Source organism: Psammomys obesus, unplaced genomic scaffold, assembly GCF_907164565.1.
Source record: "Psammomys obesus unplaced genomic scaffold, mPsaObe1.curated_primary_1811, whole genome shotgun sequence".
Taxonomy (NCBI): Eukaryota; Metazoa; Chordata; class Mammalia; order Rodentia; family Muridae; genus Psammomys; species Psammomys obesus.
In genome coordinates this window covers 2,510,140-2,533,773 of record NW_026590654.1, presented here as the reverse complement: position 1 = coordinate 2,533,773, position 23,634 = coordinate 2,510,140, and the positions used below count along the sequence as shown (strand labels likewise).

The window sequence follows — 23,634 nt, the reverse complement described above, 5'->3', positions numbered from 1 at the left end:
TCATTTGTGTGGACATTTCTTTGAGAGCTTTGTGCATTTCTTATTTGTTTGCCTCACTTTTCGTGGTCATTTCTCTGAGAGCACGATTTGTTTCCTCTTGGTTAGTCTCGATTTCTTTGGTTATTTCTCTGAGGGCTTTGTTCATTTCATCTCTATGGGCCTCTAATAGCTGGAGAAACATAGTTTTGAGGTCGTTTTCTTGTATATCTAGTGAATTGAAGTGTCCATTGTTTTGTGGGGTTGCTGGTGAGGTCATTATGTCCTGATTTTTGTTGGAAGTGTTCTTACGTCTGCCTCTAGCCATCTGGTTATTTATAATCCTCACTGGTTGTTCCTCGAGATTGTAGTTTGGGCTATGATCCTCTCTTTCTGTTTTCTGGACTGTTTTTTCAGGAAGATGAGAGAGGTTCACTGCTTTGGGAGTGTGCACTGTGTTTTCAGTTTTGCCTAAGTAAAGAATGTGACGCTGGCGCTATTCGTGTGCGCTTTTAGCGGGCGCAGTGTGCATGTGCGGATTCTCTGACTATTGCCTTGGCCTGCAAGCCACTATTATGCAGTTCTGACTGAGATCCAGGGATTGTTTGCCTGGATTACCCTGGTGGACCCGCAAGGCAGAGGCTTCAATGTTGGGGTCGCTATCCCAAGAATCCCTCTGATGCCCACACTAGGAGTGTGTGGCAGGGATCTCATCTGGTTGCTTCTGTGGAGAGGCCCTGGGTCTGGGGCAATCTCTCCCTAGAAGGCTCACTCACTCTCTTGCAGGACCAGTTGGAATGCACAGGGGTTCCCCTTGCTCACTACTCTCAGTTTTGGTCTTGCTGCGGAAGTGCACAGGTAGGCTAACAGTCAGCTCTGTGACACTGTGGCCGCAGGACTCGGTGTCCACCTTTCCTGTGTGCTGCCTCTTTGTCCTTTCCCTCTGCCAGGAGGGGTTATGTTGACTGGTCCCTGGGTGACGCGGGAAAGAGTTAGGGTGAGTGTACTCAATCCCAGATCCCGGGCCCAGATCTCTCTGCCAGAAGCAGCCTAGCAGTAGAATCTATGTTTGCTGATCCCAAGAGAGTACCGGGTAGGGTTGAGTGTCCTCAGATCCAGAGCTTGGGTTTCTCTGCTAGGGGCCGCTGGAGAGAGGGTGCTGTGTCCTTGGCAGGCTGCCTCTCTGTCCTTCCCCTCTGACTTTCTCCTCTGCTAGGGCAAGCTTATGGAGGTGCTCTCAGGGGAGTGCCAGCAGGGGTTGGGGCTTCTCAGTCGGATCCTGAGCCCTGAGCCGGTGGCGTTTCTCTGCCGGGGGGGGGGGGGGGGGGGGGGGGGGGGGGGGCGCCGGTGATAGAACTTGCTGCTAGACCTTATTGCGCTGGACCCAGGAGAATCTCAGGTCGTGTAGAATGACCACAGTCCCAGATCCCGAGCTGTAGTTTGTTTGCTAGGAGCGGCTGGCAGCACTGGAGTTCCGGCACTGTGAAGCCGCTGTGCACCTCTTTATCCTTCTGCTCCGCTGTGGCAGGGTGATGGCGGTGTTTGGGGGAGTGCCCGAAAGGATTGGGTTTGCTCAGCCCCGATCTCGGGTTGGGGTACAGACAATGTGGTCTGTGGCAGATTCTCCTGGCCGCCTCCTGCCTCCTCCGAAGAGGGAGTAGGGATTTTGAGCTGGGCGCGCAGCCTCTATCCTCCCGCTGTGGGAGCTCAGTTGTGATGGCGGCAGGTACCCGCTGTGGTCGGAGAGACCTTCCAGGGAAAGACTAGGTGACCCGTGCGCAGTCTGGCAACTTTCCTTCCCCGTGGGGTTTTTTTGCGACTGGGACTCTCAGCCTTAGGCCCCCTTGTGCCCACCAATCAGCCTGGGAAATTGATCGTGACAAGCAGGCTTGTGGCACCAGCCCGGAGACCCAAAGCCCGCGTTGCCGGGTTCTCTTCCAGGTTCTGGCTGGGCAGCCGAGAGTGGACCTGACCGCTTCCCACGCCGTGGGAGCCTCCCCTCACCTGGGAAACACGATCGATCGCTGTTGTTTTAGGGCCCAGAGTTCAGTCTCATGGTCGCTGCACGGAGTGTGTTGTTCCGCTTCTCAGACACGGTGTTCTCCCAGTGCCGCCATTTGGCCCTAGTATCCATCTCTTGTATTTTCTTGGTGATGCTTGTATCTGTAGTTCTTGTTCTCTTCCCTTGTCTTTCTGTCTCCAGGATTCCCTCAGTCTATGTTTTCTTTATTGCTTCTATTTCCATTTTCAGGTCTTGTTCATTTTATTAATTTTCTTCACCTACTTGATTGTATTTTTTAAGGGTTTTATTTATTTCCCTTTTAGAGGTCTCTACTATTTTTGTAAGGTTGGATTTAAGGTCTTCTTGTGCTTTGGCTGTGTTAGGATATCCAAGGCTTGTAGTAGGATAGCTGGGCTCTAGTGGTGCCATATTGCCATGACACTTGTTGATTGTGTCGTTAACGTTGGCCTTTAGCCATCTAGTTGTCCTTGGCACTGGCCGGATGTTCCTGATGCCAGCAGGACTCCTAGAGGAAACGGGCAGAGCCTTGGACCTGACAGTGAGGCTCAGGGAACAGTCTGATGTTCACCTCTGCTGGCTGTGCCCCAGGAGAACCCCAGACAAGCAGGGAATTGATGGAGAAGGGTCTAAGATGGATGTTTTAGGGGCTTTGCTGGCATCCTTGAGAAGGCAGTTGTTGGGGCTGTGGCTTGAATCTAGATTCTTATGATCCTTTTAGAAATATTCAATCCTGCTTTGAAAGCCAAATAGGGGGAACATGAGAGGAATGAAAATTTATCTGATAAAATGATGAGAAATTGTAGGTGCTATCCCAATTAACCAGTTCTAGCAGTAGTAAGAGTGTTTAGAGAGCATCCCTCCAGGAATTCATGAGGTCTGTCATTAGCAAAATCTAGTAATGTAAATCCACAGAAATAGACTACATGAGAACAGTTGTGTGGCCCTTAGATAGTTTATACTGCTCAACTCCTACTAACAGATAGTAAATGCAAAAGTAACACAAATTTTGCATACCAAAAGCCTTCATCTAGAAATTTGTACCAAATATTATATTAGTATGAACTTGTTATATTTCTATTAAAATAGCACAAGGAAAGAATCCAGTATTACTGATAATATTTAATTATATTCCAGTATTGTGATAGTGGAAAATCAGGCTGACTAAGAGCAAAGTAAGAGAACTACTGAGTTATTTGTAGATAAACTCATTATATGCCTAAAAGAATCCAACAGAACACACAAACTTGAGATAATGAGATTTTAGCAAGCTTGCCAGAGACAATGCATCTATATTTACTCAACCTTCCATGTACCCAGTACTGTGTATGACACAGATCTTCAGTGTTCTAGTTAACCCTTAAACACATACTCCTTATTATTCCTGTATAACAGGAAGAGACCTGGGCACAGCAGGTGTATGCAAAAACAGGACCTGAATGTATACTGTTTCCACTTGTGACTGTCTGCCTTAACTACCACACTCCTTTGCTCCTAGAGCAACAGCAACAACAGTTTTTCTCTGGACTAACGCTGCTGCATGAGTCAGCAGAATGCATTGTCTTTCTTAACAGCAACATAATTGTAAAATATCTGGACTTTGACCTCAGCAAGCACATGCAAGTTCTCCATGTAGTAAAAAGCTTATATTTTAATGCAGGTTGCTTAAAGTCAGCAAGTGACAAAACACAGTGGGATGGGAAGGATGTTCCTCTGTAGAGTAGTAGTCAATGATTTTCAGTGAGGTGACACAACATTAGAGAGACATTAGTTAGCTGAGTAGTATTCCATTGAGTAAATGCTATTCAGCTATTAAAAAACAAGGAAATCATGACATTTTTCAGGCAATTGGATGGAACTAGAAAAGATCATGCTGAGTGAGGTAACCCAGAACCAGAAAGACACACATGGTATATATGGATATTAGCCATAAAATATAGGATAACCGTAATAAAATCTACAGACCTAAGGAAGCTAAACAAGGAGTACCCTAGGGAGGATGTTTAAATCTCACTCAGAATGGCAAATAGGATAGACACCAGAGGTGGTGGAAGAGAGGGAACAGGATGGGAGTCTACCATAGATGTCCTCTGAAAGGCTCCACCCAACAAGGGATCGACTCAGATGCAGATACTCTCAGCCAAACTTTGGGCAGAGGACAAGGACTCTTATGGAAGAAGGGTGTGGGGTAGAAGGACATAGTGGGGATAGGAGCTCCACAAGGAGACCAACAAAACCAAAACATCTGGGCTCAGGGGTTCCTTAAGAGACTGATGCAACAACCAAGGACCATGCATTGAGAGGACTTAGACCCCCTGCTCAGATGTAGCCGACTGGCAGCTCAGACTCTATATGGGTCCTGGAGTAAGGAGAGCAGGGGCTGCCTCTGTCTTGAACTCAGTTGTCTGCTCCTTGATCACTTCCCCCTGGCAATTGGCCTTGCCAGGCCACAGAAACAGAGGATGCAGGAAGTCCTGATGAGACTTGATAAGCTAGGGGCAGATAGCAGGGGAGGTACTCCCCTGGAGAAGGAGGAGAAGCATAAAGGGGAAGTGGGAGGGATGGTGGGACTGGGAGAAGTTGGGGGAGGGGGCTATAATCAGCATATACAATGAATAAATTGTAAAAGCAAAAAGTAATAAAAAAGGAAAGACATTAGTTAATCATTTAAAGTCAGGTTTAAAAGTAGGACAGTGTTAGGAACAAACTCCTCTCCCATCTGTCAAATAGCCTGCAGTGAACCTTGAAACTAAATGCTACCATGATCTAAATTAATACCCTGGCCATTTCAAGAAATTATCTACTGCTACTCTAAAGGTTATAAGGGTGGATTTTAATCTAAATAAGTCAATGTTGAAAAAAAAGAGTAAAGACAACTTCCCTTTTCAAATATTAAGATACACTAAACCAATGGTTCTCAACTTTCCTGATGCTGTGACTCTTTAATACAGTTCCTCATGTTGTGGTGAGCCCCAAACATAAAATTATTTTTGTTGCTACTTCACAACTATAGTTTTGCTACTGTTATGAATCAAAATATAAATATCTGATATGCAGTATATGTGATATGTGATCCCTGTGAAAGGGTCATTAATGGCCCAAATGGGTTAATACCTAAATGTTGAGAATCACTGCACTAAACAATCACGTTAGTGATAATTAATATTGGTTAGAATGGAAGTAACTTGAGCAAAGTTAGAAAGCAGATAAATTTAAAAGTCCAATAAGCTTTAAAAATTCAAACATTTAAAAATTCAGTCTCTGAAATATCATCTCTTTTTCAAAAAAAATTATTTATTTATTTGTTTATTACAGTTTATTCATTTTGTATCCCAGCTGTAGCCACCTCCCTCGTCTCCTCCCAATCCCACCCTCCCTCCCGCTTCTCTTCCCATGCCCCTCCCCCAGTCCACTGATAGGGGAGGTTCTCCTCCCCTTCTATCTGACCCTAGCCTATCAGGTCTCATCAGGGCTGGCTGCATCATCTTCCTCTGTGGCCTGGCAAGGTTGCACCCCCACAGGGGGAGGTGATAAAAGAGCTGGCCACTGAGCTCATGTCAGAGACAGACCTTGCTTTCCCTTACTAGGGAACCCTCTCATCTAGTCTCTTTTAAAATTCAAAGTCTTTTCAAATTTAATATTTCTCAACTGTGGACTCCAAGAACCAGGGCACAGTCATATTCAAATCAAAAAAAAAAAAAAAAAAAAAAAAAAAAAAAAAAAAAAAAAAAAAAAACCAAAAACCAAATTCCAACTGTAGATAACTCAATGGCCAATGTCTGGACTCTTCCAAAGGGCCTGAGTCACTTCCCCAGGTTCATACTCTGCAGTACACACAGCTTGTCCAGTAACCTCACAGATGCTCTACTCCACTGCTGCTGCTGCTCTTAATGGTCATTTGGTGATACTGGCATCTCCAAAATGCTGGGGTTTTCTCATACAATGCACTGCACTTTGACCAGTAACCTCTTTTAGCCTCTTTTGAGGTGCCAAGCCTCAACTCTCTGCATGATCCCTTCAATCCTGGGTCTTTGATGCCACTGAGGCTGCACCTTTATCAGTGGCCTCCTTTGACCTCTCCCAGTGACAAGCCTCAGTTGTTCTCCATGACCTTTCCATGCCTTCCAAACCATACTACCTGGAAGACCCTCAGTTGCCAACACAAGGTACAACTTTGGTCACCCCTAAAACAGTTTCGTGTGCTGATCCTGAGGAAGCATTTTCCAGAAGATTTCAAGTCAGTGATGCTGGTCTCTTCTTAATCGACTGATTCTTTAGCTCCAGGTGACCAGACAAGAGTCTTTACACAAATGCCCCAGTATTCTCTGCTGGCCTCTGACACTTCACAAGCCAGGCCTCCATCATCTGCACTGCTGGAAACATTCTTATATTCAAGCTCCTCTAAAAGAGGGTTAGAGATCTCAACACTCATATGACTTTTCTAGCCTGAAGTTTCAAAGTCTTTCTACAGTCCTCCCCAAACAACATGGTCATGTCTGCCACAATTCCTCATCATCCTGGTGCTTACTTTCGTCCTAGTTAGTGTTACCATTGCCCTAATAAAACAGGAGACTGGAGGCAGGAACTGATGCAGAGGCCATGGAGGGTTGATACTTACTGGTTTACTTCCGCTGGATTGCTAAATCTGCTTTCTTATAGAACCCAGAGATGGCCCCACCCACAATGGAATGGGCCCTCCTCCCACATCAATCACTAAGAAATGCACTACAGGCTTGCCTCCAGCCTGATTTTATGCAGGCATTTTCTCAATTGAGGTTCCCCTCTCTCAAAAACATCTAGTCTGTATCAAGTTGACATAAAAGTATCCAGCATAAAAAGAAACACTGATATTAAGCATTTCTTTCAGCACTTTCTCAGACAATTAGGAGTGCTACAACTGAGTGCTACCTCAAGATCCAGCTATCCCACTCCTGGGCATATATCCAAAAGATGCTCAAGTATACAACAAGGACATTTGATCAACCATGTTTGTAGCAGCTTTGTAATAGGCAGAAGCTGGAAACAACCCAGATGTCCCTCAGTTGAGGAATGGATATAGAAATTGTGGTACATTTACACAATAGAATACTACTCAGTAATTAAAAACAAGGAAATCATGAAATTTTCAGGCAAATGGTGGGATGTAGAAAAGATCATCCTGAGTGAGGTGAAGCAGAAAGACACACATGGTATATATTCACTTATAAGTAGATATTAGACATATAATATAGGATACTCATACTAAAATCTGTACACCTGAGGAAGCTAATCAAGGAGGAGGACCCTGGGTAAGATGCTTAATCTTCATTCAGAAAGACAGACATTGGAAGGGAGAGAAAACAGGGAACAGGACAGGAGCCTGTCACAGAGGGCCTCTGAAAGACTCTTTCCAGCAGGTATATATATATGCTGAGACTCATAGCCAAACTTTGGGCAGAGTGCAGGGAATCTTATGAAAGAGGGGGGAGATAGAAAGACCGGGAGGGAACAGGAGCTCCACAAGGAGAGCAACAGAACCAAAAAATCTGGACACAGGGGTCTTTTATGAGACTGATACTCCAAACAAGGACCATTCATGGAGATAACCTAGAACCCCTGCACAGATATAGCCCATGGCAGCTCAGTGTCCAAGAGGGTTCCCCAATAATAGGAACAAGGACCATCTCTGACATGAACTCATGGGCTGGCTCTTTGATCACCTCCACCTAAGGGAGAGGCAGACTTACCAGGCCACAGAGGAGGATAATGCAGCCAGTCCTGATGAGACCTGATTTATTAGGGTCAGATGGAAGGGGAGGAGGACCTCCCCGATCATTGGACTGGGGGAGGGGCATAGGAGAAGAAGAGGGAGGGTGGAGTTAGGAGGGAATGGGGGAGGGGGCTACAGCTGGAATACAAAGTGAATAAACTGTAATTAATAAAAATAAAATAAAATAAAAAAATACTGATGTTTTCTCTTTTCTTTTCTTTTCTTTTTTTTTTTTTTTTTTTAGATAGAGGCGAAACTATCAATTAAAGGAGAAAAGGTAACCTGTCTATCAGAGGTTAGGGAACTTCCTTTTCCTTCACCACAGCTAGTACTATAAATAAAGGTGGACTCCAGGAACACTGCAGATTTATGTGGAAAAATTAAATGTATAAAAGTACTAGAAGGTGATTCAGAAGACTAGTTTCCTAATTAAAGTGTAAAGAAAGGAAAACCTTAAAAGCCAACCACTCTGAATAACAACTCAAAATCCCTAATAATATAAGAAAGTATCAAAATACGACAGAAATGGGATTTTACTTTATGCCCATTTCAGTGGTAAAAACTGGAAAGTTAGATGATGGAGGCAGCAACTGGATGGAGAACGTTAAATGCTGCTTTCCTGTGTGATAGAAGGTGTCTTCGCTACTGTTCTACTGCTGTGGAAGAAAGACCATGACCAAGTCAACTTACTACCGAGAACATGTAACTGGGGTGCTTATAGATGCAAAGTGTGAGGCTATGACCATCATGGTGGGGAGCATGGCAGCAGACGAGCAAGCATGGTGCTGGAGCAGTGGGTTGGAGCTAACATCATTTTTATTTTATTTATTTAATCACTTTTCAACCTGATCCCAGCCTCCTTCCTACTCTCCTCACAGTCTCACCTCTCCTTCTTCTCAGAAAAGGGGAGGGCCCCCAAGGGGTAGCAACCCACTCTGGCATCTCAAGTTTCAGCAGGACTAAACATATCCCCTCCCATTGAGACCTGACAGGCAGCCCAGATAGGGCAAAGGGATCCAAAGATAGGTAACAGAGTCATAGATAGCCCCTACTCCCATTGTTAGGGGACCCACATGTTAAAAAGGCTGTGTATCTCCTGCATATGTGTAGGGATCTAGGTGCAGCCTCTGCATGCTCTTTGGTAGTTGGTCCAGTCTCTGTGAGCCCCCATGAGTCCACCTTAGTTTGCTATTTTAGGTTATTTTACTCAGTAGGTCTTCTTGTAGTGTCCTTGAAACCTCCAGGGAGCTAACATCTTATCTGCTAGTTGGCCTTGACAGAGGCTTTTGAAACCTTGAAGCCCTTACCTCCCAATAAGCCACATCTCCTAATCCTTCCCAATATAGTTCTACCAACTTTGGAGCAAACATTCAAACATAGTAGCCTATGGGGGAGGGTCATTCTTGTTAAAGCCACCACGGAGTGTTTCTGAAAATATGTATCATTTAATTAAACTATGATTTTATGATTTATAAAATTACACATTATAAACGTGATCTGATAACTCTTTCAAAACACATACTGATTCTTTTGGTTGCACTGACTCCCTGCCTTTTCTTTCACAGTGCTACAAGTACATCATACAGTGCTTGGTGCTGTTTAACAGCTGGCCTCTCACTGAAACTCAGCTGACATTTGTTCAAGCACTAAAAGACTTAGAGAAATTTGATATGAAAGGTAGGTCACTCTAAATACTTTAAAAATATTTGTTTTATTTCATGTGTATAAGTATTTTGCCTGTATGTACATATGCATACCATGTGGATGCTTGGTGCCTGTGGAGGTCTAAAGAGAGCATTGTATCTCTTGAAGCAGGAGTTATACATGATTGTGAGTCTCCAATGAGGGTGCAGGGAACAGAACTCTGGTCCACAGCAAGTTCTGTTAAGTTAAGAAGCAGTGTTCTTAACAGCGATTTCTCCATCCCATACCTTAAATGGTATTCATGTCACTTTTATTTTAAGTACTGAGTAGTAAGTTGATTACACAATTAAAATATGTTGTTGCTCATAATCAACAGTCTCATATTTTTATATTAATTATGTTTCAATATTTTTAGTGCATAATTTTTAAAACCTAAAAACATTTTGTCATTGAGGCCATGCATAAACATGTTTTATCTACTTAGCAAAACTTATGCATCACTTACACTTGCAAATCTTTTATGATGATAAAATTGTATTTCCCATAGTTGTTAGGAAAGAATAACAATGAAGACAGACTCTGAAGATACACATATTTAATTCCAACATTCAGCAGGCAGAAGCAGGTTGATCTCTGTGAGTTCAAGGCCAGTGTGGTCTCCATAGTACAGTGATCCAGGGTTACATAGTACACTGTCTCAAAAATATGTTATGGTGTGTGGCAGGAGAGATGTCTCACTAGCTACTCTTCCAGAAGACTTTGGTTCAATATCCAGCACCCACATAGCAGCTCACAATTGTCTGTAACTCCAGTTTCAGGGGACCCCAACATCCTCACACAGACATACATTCAATTAAAACACCAAAGCACATAAAAATTAAAAAGAAATCATTAAAAAATATGCTAAAGGTTTATATGCACACCAAACATTTACAATTACAAAATAAATAGAAATAATAGAGAAACAGTACAATATTGTGTATGCTTCTGTTTTCAGCAAAACTTTGTGCTTTCTTCCTGTTCTTCAGGGACAGTTCATAGTGCCAATATATGTTAAATTATATTCCTGGAAGCTTAGAATTGTAGTAGAAAAAAGAATAAAATCCAAGCCTTCTTGTTTGCCTGTGTGGTTTGTTCCATGAGATGCCTATGTCTCTTTAGTCTTGTTTTTATATTATAATAATTTTTTTACATAGGTCTTGATACAACCAACATACTCATGCTAATGTTGTTCATATCATTTCCAAATATATAGCATATAACAGAGAGCTTATTATCCAACACTAGCTTATGAAAAGAGAATATCAGGGGTAGAAACATAAGTCAGCAAAGCAAATTGGCCAGGCATGTGCAAGACTCTAGGTTCAATGTAAGTGTGAGAAAGAGAGGGGAGGGGAAGGTAGTAGGGAAGGTGAAGGCAAAGGAAGGAGAGAAGAAGGGAGAGAGGAAAGAAGTGGGGCAGTTGAAGGAAGGGAGGGGGTCAACCTGATTACAATCACATGGGAATCTTGCCAACAGGGAAAACTTAGTTCTTAACACTGATGAGATTTCAATAATACTCAACGATAGAAGAAGAAATATGTGTGCACACATGTTAGGCTATCAAGGGCAAAGAAGCATTACACAGTCCTGAAATAAATTTACACATAGTGAGCAAAATGTGAAGTTAACTGCCACGGACCGGCCCAGTCGGGCTCCCGGCATCTGCGGAAGAACAAGGCTTTGGACAGGAAGACACGGTTTCAGCGATGAATTGACAGACAGAGACATCTTGATGGTTTTGACTCTGCTGCAACTTTACTGAAGTCAAGCTGCTATTTTTATAGTGATCTCACAAGGAAGCACCTTAAAACTGGCATGCTTTCCAGAACATTCAGACTTTTACCAAGGATACAAAGTTTATGTTTTAACATAGGGCAGTGCCCACAAGAAATCTTTGCCTAGAAACTTTCTGATCAACGCAAACAAGAAACAAAAACCTCAAACTATGGTTTCATTATCACTGACTAGTGAAGAGGAAAGTCAGGAGCTGTAATAGTCCTCCGAGCCAAGTCGAATACCTGCCAAAGTCTAAACATACCTTTGTCAACCATCCTCCCTTATGTCCTGCTAAAGATTTATGATCTTCCCTAGGAACAAGACGCTGAAGGGAGGGGTAAACTCGTGCCAGCTGTACTTCTCATGTTATTTTTTCTTAAGAAGGAGCCTATTATTTTTTCACTATTCTTATAACGCCTATTAATACTAAATCTAATTCATTACTTTTCTTAAACTTATTCCTTTTACATATTATTTTTATTAAAGCCTTTAATAATCTACTAATAATAAATTTCTTTATAAAATTAGTTGTGCTGTTTCAGGAGTCACAGAGAAAGATCAAAGAATTTATTAATCCAGCCCCAGAGCCACAACTGAAAAAGCGTAGAAATCTCAGAATACGTCTCTTTTCCAAGTGGGATGAGTTTGCCAGGGACCTTCCAGGGGGCAAATTTCCGAAGAAAGCATATCCCCCGCCCTGTAGTATTTGCTACTATGGCGACACTGGCGTGGGTGTAGCAGTTAACAATATGGGTCAAGTCTATAAAAGGAAAGTTATCCTTGGATGGAAAAATGTATCACAGTAGCTAAACTGTCCTGACTTGTGCTGAACAGCAGTAACTTGTCACCTGTAAGACCTCAAGGGCTCCTGTCTTGGAAGACTCTCACAAATGCACAGGCAACCTGTAGGAGTTCTCTGCTCCTAGTAGCATTCAAAAAAATGGTATCAGCATTATTCTATATTCAAACTCTAAAATAGGCCTGAAAGAATCATACTATGTATTGTTTTGTGTGTAATAACATATTTATCAATTTCATGTATGATGAGCAAGTGCTGAAATTAAGCCATTCCATGCACCGAGTAGCATTTGTTGATGAAAAGCAGTAAGCAAAGAAACTAAGAATTATACTGCATTTAAAACAATTTGGAGACTGATACTCCAAGTAAGGACCATGCATAGAGAGGACCTAGACCCCTTGTTCAAAGGAAGCCCATTGGCTGCTCAGTTTCCAAGTGGGTTCCCTAGTAAGGGGTGCAGGATCTGTCTCTGACATAAATTCAGTGGCTCTTTGCTTATCTCCCTCTAGGAGGTACAGCTTTGCCAGGCCACAGAGGAAGATGATGCAACCAGCCTTGATGAGACCTGATAAGCTAGGGTCAGCTAGAAGGGGAGGGGGTCTTCCCCTATTAGGGCACAAGGAAAAGGGCATAGAGGGAGAAGAAAGGTAGGTAGGACTGGGAAGAGACTAGGGGAGGGGACTGGAGCAGGGATACAAAGTGAATAAATTGTAATAAATAAATATATAAATTAAATTAAAAAACAATCTGGAGATTTTCTCTTTGAGAGGAGTTGTTGAAAAATCTTTTTGACAATCAAATAGCTTTGAGTTCAGAATAAAAGATTATTACTAATTGTGTTAAAATATAGTCTTAGAATTATCATTTAATTCATTTATTACTTGTGTGCTCTCCCACACACACACACACACACATACACACACACACACACACACAGAGTGCACCCACATGCATGCACACACTTACTTCAGCTTATGAGTGTGGAAATCCAACCTGCGGGAGTTGGTTCCTCTTACATCACTATGGGTTCTTGAGGTCAAACTCAGATAACCAAGTTTGGCAATATTCCCCATTCACTGACTAAGCTTTCTCACAGACTCAAGTGTGGATTTTTAGGTGGCCAGTTCAATTAAATTAAAGCATATCACTATATCAACTGCAACGTTTTAGTTCTATTTACAGCTCAAAGCTTACATGTTTTGTAGGCTTTTTTTTTTTCTTTAAAGAATTTGAGTGCTTAGAAAACTTTAGTTCTTGGTGTGTTAATTATCAATTTAGCTTAATTTTAAAATATAAATATTTTTATCAACAAGAATTTGGCCATGTTATTTTCTTACTGTACTGATGATCAGACTTAAAATTTTATATTCATACTGAAGTCAATAAAACTATTTTTCATTAATTTAAAGCATTTAATTTCTATGAGAAATTTAACATATGGTTTGATGTTTTTCAAAACTTTATATCCTTACAACCCAGAAATAAAAAAAAAAATTAAAAACAAAAAAAAATTCCCAAGCTGACATATACAGAGTTGGGATATTTCTGCTATTATTTATACACGCCATGGCTTCTGGCTATTGCAAGACAACAGTGCCACTTTTGTTTATTTCACTACAATTCACTAAAGGGCTGGCTAGCTGGGAGTTGTCAGTGGCATCCACCCTTCATCACTGTGATGCTGTCATTCTAAACTCTGTTGTCAATATGCCAGCTTTCTATGTTGATAATCAAGCCTTTGAAATTCTAATTTATCTATTAAATATAATTTTTTAATCTTTATCAAAAAACTCTTGGTTTAAGGGATTATTTTTTTCTTTTTTTTTTTGATTTTATTTTTTTCTTATCAGTTACATTTTATTAACTCTGTATCCCAGCCTTGTCCTGATCCCTCATTCCCTCCCAGTCCCTCCCTCCCTCCCTCATCTCCACTGTGCCCCTTGCCAAGTCCACTGATAGGGGGGACCTCCTCCCCATTCATCTGATCCTGTTTTATCAGGTATCTTCAGGACTGGCTGCAAAGCTCTCCTCTGTGGCCTAACAGGACTGCTCCTCCCTTGGGGGGTGGGGAGGCCAAAGAGCCAGTCATTGAGTTCCTGTTAGAAATAGTCCTTGTTCCCCTCACTATGGGAAACCAATTGGTTACTGAGCTACCACAGGCTACATCTGAGCAGAGGTTCTAGGTGACATTCATACATGGTCCTTGGTTACATGTCAGTCTCAGAAAAGACCCTGTGCCCAGATAAATTTGGTCCTTGTGGAGCTCCTATCTTAAGGGATTATTTTTAAGGGGGAGAATTACACAATGAAGTATTGTGAATTTAAGTCGAAAAGTCTTTGACAGGACAAAATATTACATACATTTTATATTAATATGCTTTATAATGTAATTATATGTTGTAGTTGCATAAAATAAACATTTTAAGATATATCACAAAACAAACATATATATTTCAGTTTCCAAGAATACAGCTCAAAGCACTGACTTTGAATCCTAAAAGATACTTGCATTTCTCTATCCATGGAAGTTTCATCCTCTACTGAAGGTACCTTCTATTGTGTGCTGGGTCATGTCAGGTAGAGTAAGAACCCAAAGAAAATCACAAAGGGCTTCTTAAGCTCATGTCATCAGCAGGTGTTGTCTCTGAGCACTTCCTCCCCTTAAGGGATGTGCAGGTTCCTCCAGAGCTTTCTAATTACAGGCACATTCACATGACATCACACCTTCCATAACTCTTGAATCAGTAAAATGGTTTCCATTTCACAGCTTATTCTAATACAAGCTGCCAAGACATGCAGATTTCTTGCAAGCTTTGCAAACTAAAGTAAGCAACCTGATAATGGCTTCATCTTATGAATTAATCAATTAGATTTAAAGGACACAGCATGCATACAGACAAATCTTACATTTTATAAGCATCAAGATAAAAAGAAATATATAAGAGCAAAGGTCTTTGAACATTAATGAGATTAAGTTGCTACTAATTCAAGCTTATTATAAAATATTTTAATTATACTCATACCCAGAGATACCACTAAGAAAATGAATAGGCACAGAAAACAGAAGCCTGAGAGAATTAAAATGCTGCAGAAGGAAGTATGGTTTTGAAGCAAAAGAAGGTAGCATCAGAACATTAGAGGAACAACAGCAACAACAATAAAAAGGATATGAAGTATGTAGTAAAATAAATATCAGAATAGCTGACATAAATCTTCCTTTTGGGTGATTATGTTTACTATAAATTAAATGTGCTTTACAACAAAACATGATATAACTGTGCATGTTCTTAAGAGGGACATCTTTTAATTTCAAAGATATAAACAGTCTTAGGACAAAAAGGTGAAATACACATTACAAATAGTAGCCCAAATAAACCTGGAATGGTCATACTATTGTCAAAAATAGATTTTAAAGAAAAAAATGGGTATATGAGTTACTTTATAATGCTGAAGAGACCATAAATCAAAACAATACCATTATAAACATCAGAACTGAATCTCATTAACAGTATTTAAAATGCATGAAGCAAAACTAGTATTGAACAAAGAAATGGCTAATTATACAGCTAGTTGGAAATTTCTGATACCGCACTTTAAATAGTGGCAAGAAATTTAAACAAAAATCATAATATCATAAAATGCTTGAATAACATGGCAAACAGCCTGCCCTATGAAAAGAATTCTCCACTCAACACCCCCAGACACATGCTCTTCTCATCACTCCTGGAGCATCTGGAGGATGACAGCAGATGAAGCAATGCAGTGAGTCTAAATAACTGGGCAGGGGTAGAAATCAGGCAGCTATGTTCTCTGATCACAAGGGAATAAAACTAGAAAACAGTAAGAAATGAATGTGAAGATTTCCTAGGTGTGTAAAAAGCAACACTGCCTTAACATAACTGTCTACATTAACCCTAAAGAAAAAAACCCTGAAGAATGGAGTATAGGGAGATGGCTCAGAAGCTAAAGAGCACTTACTGCCCTTGCAGAGAACAAGGGTTCACAGTTCCCAGCACCTACATGGTGATTCACAACTGCCTGTAACTCAGCTTCAAGAAATCTGATGCCCCCTTCTGGTGTCTGAGGGGACCAATATGCACATATCACACACTATCACACACATATCTTTTTAAAAGAACAAACTGGAAAGCTAGAAAAAGAAAAGAACATTAATCCAAAAGCAAAAGGAAGGAAAGAGTAAAGGTTAGAGCAGAGATGAATGAATTGTGTAGCACAGGTAAAAATCAAGGTAACTCTACTATGAATGAGATAAAAGGCATCCAGAAGGCAAACACAGTAGTTTTTTTGGTGTTGCATAATGATCTGGTGGTTGCATAATCTTAATATTCTACAGCCCACTGCTTTACTTACACCAACATTGAGTTTATGCTATATGAACTATGTTCCCATTTCATTAAAAAGAATTTTGACCAATTCTTATGAAACATTTGTTTACAAGAAAAGGAATCCACCATCTTTAGATGAAACATCTTTCCAGAGTGCTTGCCAAGTCGCTACAGGAGATGGTCTTGTCATCATGTCAGGTCTCATTCGTTTCCATTTTCATGTCTTTTCAGCTCATGTGGAGAAACATGAAGAATTGATTACCACAGGAAGCCCAGATTTCCATGCTGTCAGTGAAGGGCAGAAATCTGTAGGAACTTCCAAAACATCAAGGAAAGGCAAGGAGAAGGCTGCGGAGAAAGAAAAGTCAGTCAAAGAAAAACAGGCTCCTCGCTTTGAGCCTCAGGTGGGTGCAGATGTGACTTCCTCCTTACTTGAACAGATCCTGGTGGCACTTGCAAAATGGACAGTGAGGGGGAAGTTAGCAATAAGAAGAAATGAGGACTCATCATCTCAAACTCCAGAAGAGGTGAATCTTGTCCACTTGCATTTTAAGGATCCCATTTCTTAGCTGCATTGTGTCCTTGAGATCATGACATAAGCTATATTGACTATATTCAGATTCATCCTTTATTACTTTGATAGTTCTCTTATCAATCAAAACTCAATACTGAAAAAGTTCCTGATCAACTCACTTTTGGAGCCATTTAAAGAGAAAAGCTAATACTCTAAGCTTTAAAAATAAGAAAGAAAAGAATTCTCATCTCTAACACTTGGTTCTCATTAAACTACTAAGATAATTGCCTAGGAAGCAAGGTCTTCTAGGTAATAAGGAAACCAAATTTTAAATGAAAACATTTTTCTTATTTTATTTTTTAATATAATTTATTTATTACAATTTATTTACTTTGTATCCCAGCTGTAGCCCCACCCTCATTCCCTCCCAGTCCTGCCCTCCCTCCATCCCTCATCTCCTCCCATGCCCCTTCCCTAGTCCACTGATAGGGGAGGACCTCCTTCCCTTCCATCTGACCCTAGCCTATTAGGTCTCATCATAGTCTTTCATAGTCTTCATAGTCTTCACTGTCTTTTATAGTCTTCCTCTTTGGCCTCCCCTCCTTAGGGAAAGGTGATCAAAGAGCCAGCCACTGAGTTCATGTCACAGACAGCCTCTGCTCCCCTTATTAGGGAGCCCATTTGGAGACTGAGCTGCAGTGGGCTACATCTGTGCAGGGGGTTTATGTTATCTCTATGAGTGCTCCTTGGTTGGAGTATCAGTCTCAGAAAAAACCCCTAGGCCCAGATGTTTTGGTCTGTTGGTCTCCTTGGGATGCTCCAGACCATTCCAGGTCTTTTTATCTCCCCCTTCTTTCATAAGATTCCTTGCACTCTGCCCAAAGTTTGGCTATGAGTCTCAGCATCCGCTGAGTAGAGTCTTTCAGAGGCCCTCTGTGGTAGGTTCTTGTCTTATTCCTTATTTTCACCTTCTTCCAATGTCCATCCCATTTGCCTTTCTGAATGAAGATTGACCATCTTACCCAGAGTCCTTCTTCTTGCTTAGCTTCTTTAGGTGCACAGAGTTTAGCATGATTATCCTATATTAAATGAAAACTGTATTCAATGGCTGCAAACTTCTCTTCCCTGATTACATTATTTCAGATGGACATAGTCTTGCTCTTCTGAGATGTATTCTTCAATCACACCACTTTTTAACATTTAACTTGCCTGGTGGGGTCCTAGAAGATCCCAGTTCTACAACCTCATGACTCAAAGTTAGTTAACCATAAAACCCCTTTCTTTTCCAAGTTGCTTCTGGCCATATCATAGCAACAGAAAAAGCATTCACAATAGCATATTAAATGGAAACTTGAGAGAGAAATTGGCAGAAAGTCTATTTGGAGAACAAGGGTCTCTCTTCCTCTCTGACTGTCCAGGAATTACCTCTCATATGTAAAATCTAAATCCCACTTCTTTTGTTCTTGCAAGTAGTTCTATAAATCTTAAAGTACCACTTACATTCAGAGTGAGTCTGTAACAAGTACATTCAGGGCTAGATTTAGTTGATTATCTTGCTCAGTTTTAGGAAGACATCATGAGTGGCCATAAGTATAATTTAGACTTTATTTAAAAAATTTTTAACATTGTGTGTGAGTACACACACATACTCACAGGTGCATTTGAAGGCCAAAGGACAAACTATGGGAGACTATCAGGTTTGGCAGCAAGCACCCTTACCTACTTCACTGGCTAGTTTCTATTTTTAAGCTGACACAGCCTATAGGAAATCAGTTGAAAAATTGCCTGTATCAGATTGGCTTGTGGCCATGTCTGTAAGAAATCATTTTCTTTGATGATTGATGGAGGGTCCAGCCCACTGCAGGTGGCACCATCCCTATGCAGGTGAGTCTGGAATATATAAGAAAGCTAGCTGAGCATGAGCCAGTGAATTAGCCAATAAGCAGCCTTCTTCCATGTTGTTTGCATCAGTTTATGCTTGAGCTTCTGTCCTGATCTTCTCCCAGGGATGGGCCTCAAAGTATAAATTGAAATAAACCCTTTATATTTCCAAATTGCTTTTGGTCACAGCATCTATCACATCAACAGAAAACAAACTACAGCACCCATCAGCCCAATTTAGACTTTATTGTGTGTATTTTAAAGTCAATACTGCATAAAGTGATGGGCATATACACTTGTTTTTCTTTTTTCTCATGTGAGTATCATATATAAGAATGTGTGTCTGTGCGTGTGTGTGAGTAAAGGCCCAGGATTGATGTTGGAAGTCTTCCTCAATCACTTCTCACTATATTCATTGAAGCAAGACTCCTCAGCTGAATCCAGAGCTGTTTGCTGAGGCCAGCTTAGCCAGCCAGCTTGCTCTGAGGGATCCCATCTTTACCTTCTGAGCACAGGAGTTCCAGATGGGCTGCTGTGCAGTCAGCACTGGACCTCCTGGGTTCTGAACTCTTGCCCTCACCCTTTCAAAGCAAGTATGTTTTATCTACTGATACATAGCTCCAGCTCCATAGGCAACACTCATAACTGTGCAATTCTTGACTCCCAACAAGTACATCCACCATGTAGCTCAAGGTAAAGAGTAGAGATTATGTCCATGTACCCGTTGGTGTTCACTTTGCCACCCTGCACCAAAGCTCCTGGTATGAGCACATCAGCTTTCAGTCATCATGCTACTTTCACCTGTCACAGAATTCATGCAGATGCCTCCACACGTTGAATTTGTTTGTGCTCAGCTTCTCTTACTACCATATGGGCCTGTAGGATTCTTCCACATGGAGGGATACAGCAGATGTTTATTTTTAGTCAATGCTCAGCATCCAACATAGGATGTGCTATAGGTTGTCTGTTCACCACCCTGATACACTTTTATGCTGTTCACTTCATCTGCTGCTGTAAAAAGAATAAAATGAGCATTCTTACGCAAGTCTTAGCAAATTATGGTCTGATTTCTCTATGCTAAGTACCTAACTGGAATCCCTGATTAGGGAGTGAATCCTAGAACCTTCCTAGGAGAGGAAAGCATTCATATTTTTAACCTTTTTGTTTCCTAGCAAGTACCCACCATTCACCCTCAGCAAGATGATCCAAACAAACCCTACTGGATTTTGAGGCTGGTCTCTGAACACAGCGAGTCAGACTATGTTGACGTGAAAAAAGACACAGAACGAGCAGATGAAATACGAGCCATGAAGCAAGCTTGGGAGACAACTGAGCCAGGGAGGGCTATCAAGGTTACCTGCCTGAAAGGCTGTTCTTTCTCTTTCCTCATTGTTAGATGTAGTCTGAGAGATGAGCCCTGTGGTGAAGCTGCACAGGGTTCCTTTAGGGACTTGGAATTATATTAGCTACTGACTAACTGAATTCTGACATGAGGTATCCCTCATATGTCCAAGTTGTGCCCCCCCCCCTGCCTTTTATACGTAGCCATGAGGGCTGGATTCATGTCTCCTAAAAAGAGGAGAATGCAAACATTTAACGTATGCTTCCCTACTACAAACAGCTTTAGAATAAAAAGGATGTGCTGCCCCCTTGTGGAATTTAAATACCTGTCCTTCCATTCTCTTACAGCTCAGGTTTTTAACCTTCTGTAATGGTTCCTTAGGCTGTGATGACACCCCAATCATATTATTTTCATTGCTACTTCAGAACTGTAATTTTGCTATTGTTATGAATCATGATATAAATATTTTTGTACAGGGTTGTCAAAGAGGTTGCGACCCACACGTTGAGAATCCTTGCATTGGGAGCTGAGCACTTTAGTCAATGAGGAGATGGCCTGTCTAAACTACCTTATTCGCGCTTTCTTTTTCTTTCTTTCTTTTTTTCTTTTCTTTTTCTTTATTTTTTTGTTTGTTTGTTTTTTGGAACCCATATTTCTCCCTTCTCCTGAGTACCATCACATTGCTTCGGCCTGCGCTGCTTGCTGCTTTTCAAATGCTCACAGGGCTGATATCTGTCTTCTAGGCTTCTCAGGCACGTTTGAAGTACCTCAACAAATACTTTAAGAAGACAAGTGACACCTCCGTTCCTGTTCCCGTTCCTGCTTCCGCCCCCGTTCCGGCGTCCGGTCCAGTTCCCGGTTCTGTCCCTGTCATGGCCTCTGAGACTTTGCCTTCTATTCAGAGCCAAACTAAATCCTCAGAAGAAGGTCAGTGGAGGCCACAAGCTGCGCAGGCATTCAGTGGGGCCCTCTTTAAGTCACAAGGAATCATTTTAGAGTTTCTAGTCCTCAGGATTGGGAAAAACCAAACGGTTTCAAATCAGGACATGAATAGCCCTTTAATTATCAAGCCACTTATTTTCCCATCTAAGATTCTCAAGCCCATTCTCCACACATTGGCAAAAGTGGTTTTCCTTACTTAAGACAAGTTGAAGAATATAAAGTGGTGGCACACATCTGTAATCCTGACATTTGGGAGGTAGAGGCAGAAGGATTAGTTCATGTCCATTCTCAGCTATATAGTGAATTCAAGGCCAGACCCTGTTTTTAAAAGAAAAAAGATTAGTTGATGAAATCAGAGATGAAATAAGGTTCTTACTCAGTGTGATGGTAGCCATGTGGAATTGGAAGCAGGCCTACTACTTAATAATCTGGCACTTTCTTAAGAATAAGAATAAAAATAAGTATAGTCATAATAAAGCTAACTACTTAAATGGAATTATTGCCATGGTTGGCAACTTGCACTATTTAAATTATAGTTGACTCTAGTATCCAAAGATGATTGCTTTCAAGGCCTACAGCATGTGCCAAAGTGCACAGGTGTTCAACACCCTTCTAGGAAATGGAGATGTTTTCACATATAACCTGGGCACATTCTCCTGCATGCTTTGAATTTTCCTCATATTTTATATAATCATAATTCAATCTAAGTGCTTTCTAAGTAATTGTTACACTGTATCATTTAGAGAATATAAAGGCAAACAAGTATATATGTTCAATACAAATAAAACTAACAAAATTATGTAGTAAATAACAGCATAAAATTTTAAACAGTACATTTCAAATTATTTAGTATTTCTTATACTATGTGTATGTGCATGTTGTTTGGATGTAGCCACACTACACATACAGAGTACAGACAACTTTGTAGAGTCAGTTTTCTCCTTTACACGGCTTCCAGGAGTTGAACTCGGATCACTAGGCTTACACAGCAAGCATTACTTTACCTCCCTGGGCATTTTGTCATTTTTTAACCATAGGTGTTTAAAATGTTGTATCAATTAATTAATTTTATGTTACATATATGTGTGTTTTTTCCTGCATGTATGTTTATGCATCATATGTGTGTGTGGTGTTCAAGGAAGCCAGAAGACACCATCAGCTCTCCTAAAACTAGAGTTATAGACAGTTGTCATATAGGTGCTGGGAATCAAATCTGGGTTCTCTAGAAGAGCATTCAGTGCTCTTAAACGCTGTGCCATCTCTCCAGCCCTGCCTTAACAAATTCCTGATCAATGGTTGGTTGACTGAATCCATGGGTGTAGAATCCAGAGGTATAGAGGACAAATTTTATTATATTCCAACCCATTGATGTATATTCTGATATCCAAGGTGGGGAAGAGTCTCAGTAGTATTGTTAAGTTTTAAGAAGTAAGAGACCCAGAAAGCATGCAGATCTGGCCTTCCTTTGATCTATTGTCTTGTCATAGATGTCGTCATACTTGACTATGTCTAAGTACCACTGGAGGCAGAAGCAATTCACTGCCCAAATCCTGTATTTCATTCATATCAGAATATAATGCAAAATAGATCACCTACAAGGGATGAATAAATAGGAAAATAATGCATGGCTAGTGTGAAAGTTGGGGTTGGTTTTTATGATTTCTTCATGATCAAGGATTTACTACTGGAAGCTCTGCTAATGAAAATTCTTTCAGCTTTAGGATCTTCACAAGTAAGAAGCCTTTTCAGTTGTATTTTAAGACAATTTAAATAACTATTGACTCACTAGTCCCTTCCCAAAGAGAAGTACCTTGCTTATATACAGTGGTCCCAATACTTGAAGAGCTCCCTTCTGTCAATATTGCCCCAGTTTCTTGAAGCCTCTGATTGTGTGTGGCCTTCATATCCTGAGACAGCTTCCAGGCACACCTCATACATGTGTTTACACTAGCCACAACACACTTTGACATCCTAGATGCTGCAGGGTATCCGGGCCCTGGTTAGACGCTGCAGAACTTTGGAAGCATGTCCTCCAAATCTGGGCTCCTACAAACATGTAGATTTGTTTGCATGTGACTTAGCAGAGTGCAAGTTATTTTTTTCAGGGACATATACATTGTGCTATAGGAGAGCTAGCAGGAGGTACTGGGAAAGATGCCAAAGAAGAGACCAAAGAACTGCCGCCAGCTGCAGCCGGAAGTGTGCTGTGGAAGAAGTGGTCCAAGGTGAGGGATCTGGCAAAATCCACAAGCAATGACAAGGACCTGAAGGAACAGAAAGAGCCGAAAGAGCCGAAAGAGCCGAAAGAGCCGAAAGAGCCGAAAGAGCCGAAAGAGCCCAGTCCAGCGCTGAGCACCGTGGGTGCGATGACCGTCCTGAGTGTGCTGACTTCCCCGGCCCCACGGAAGGGGATCCCTACTCCTGGTGAGTTCTGATCTTGCTGGTAAGGTAAGACACACACCTGCCTCTGAAATGACAGCATGCCACATGTGAGAGCAGGGCTCCCGAATAGAATAGAATAGAATAGAATAGAATAGAATAGAATAGAATAGAATAGAATGGAATGGAATGGAATGGAATGGAATGGAATGGAATGGAATGGA

At 41.2% G+C, this 23,634-nt stretch overlaps 1 protein-coding gene across 1 annotated transcript in view; it reads left to right on the top strand.

Annotated features, from left to right (window-relative positions):
* The window catches only part of Adgb (androglobin), a gene marked incomplete at its 5' end in the record, with an annotated part of 67,054 nt that overhangs the window by 30,851 nt on the left and 12,569 nt on the right, over nucleotides 1-23,634 (top strand). Inside the window, 6 exons of the mRNA XM_055608084.1 lie at nucleotides 7,990-8,022; nucleotides 9,311-9,422; nucleotides 16,584-16,756; nucleotides 19,920-20,099; nucleotides 20,833-21,016; nucleotides 23,159-23,455. Coding sequence (XP_055464059.1) covers nucleotides 7,990-8,022; nucleotides 9,311-9,422; nucleotides 16,584-16,756; nucleotides 19,920-20,099; nucleotides 20,833-21,016; nucleotides 23,159-23,455 — 979 coding nt within the window. The remainder of the gene's footprint in view (nucleotides 1-7,989; nucleotides 8,023-9,310; nucleotides 9,423-16,583; nucleotides 16,757-19,919; nucleotides 20,100-20,832; nucleotides 21,017-23,158; nucleotides 23,456-23,634) is intronic.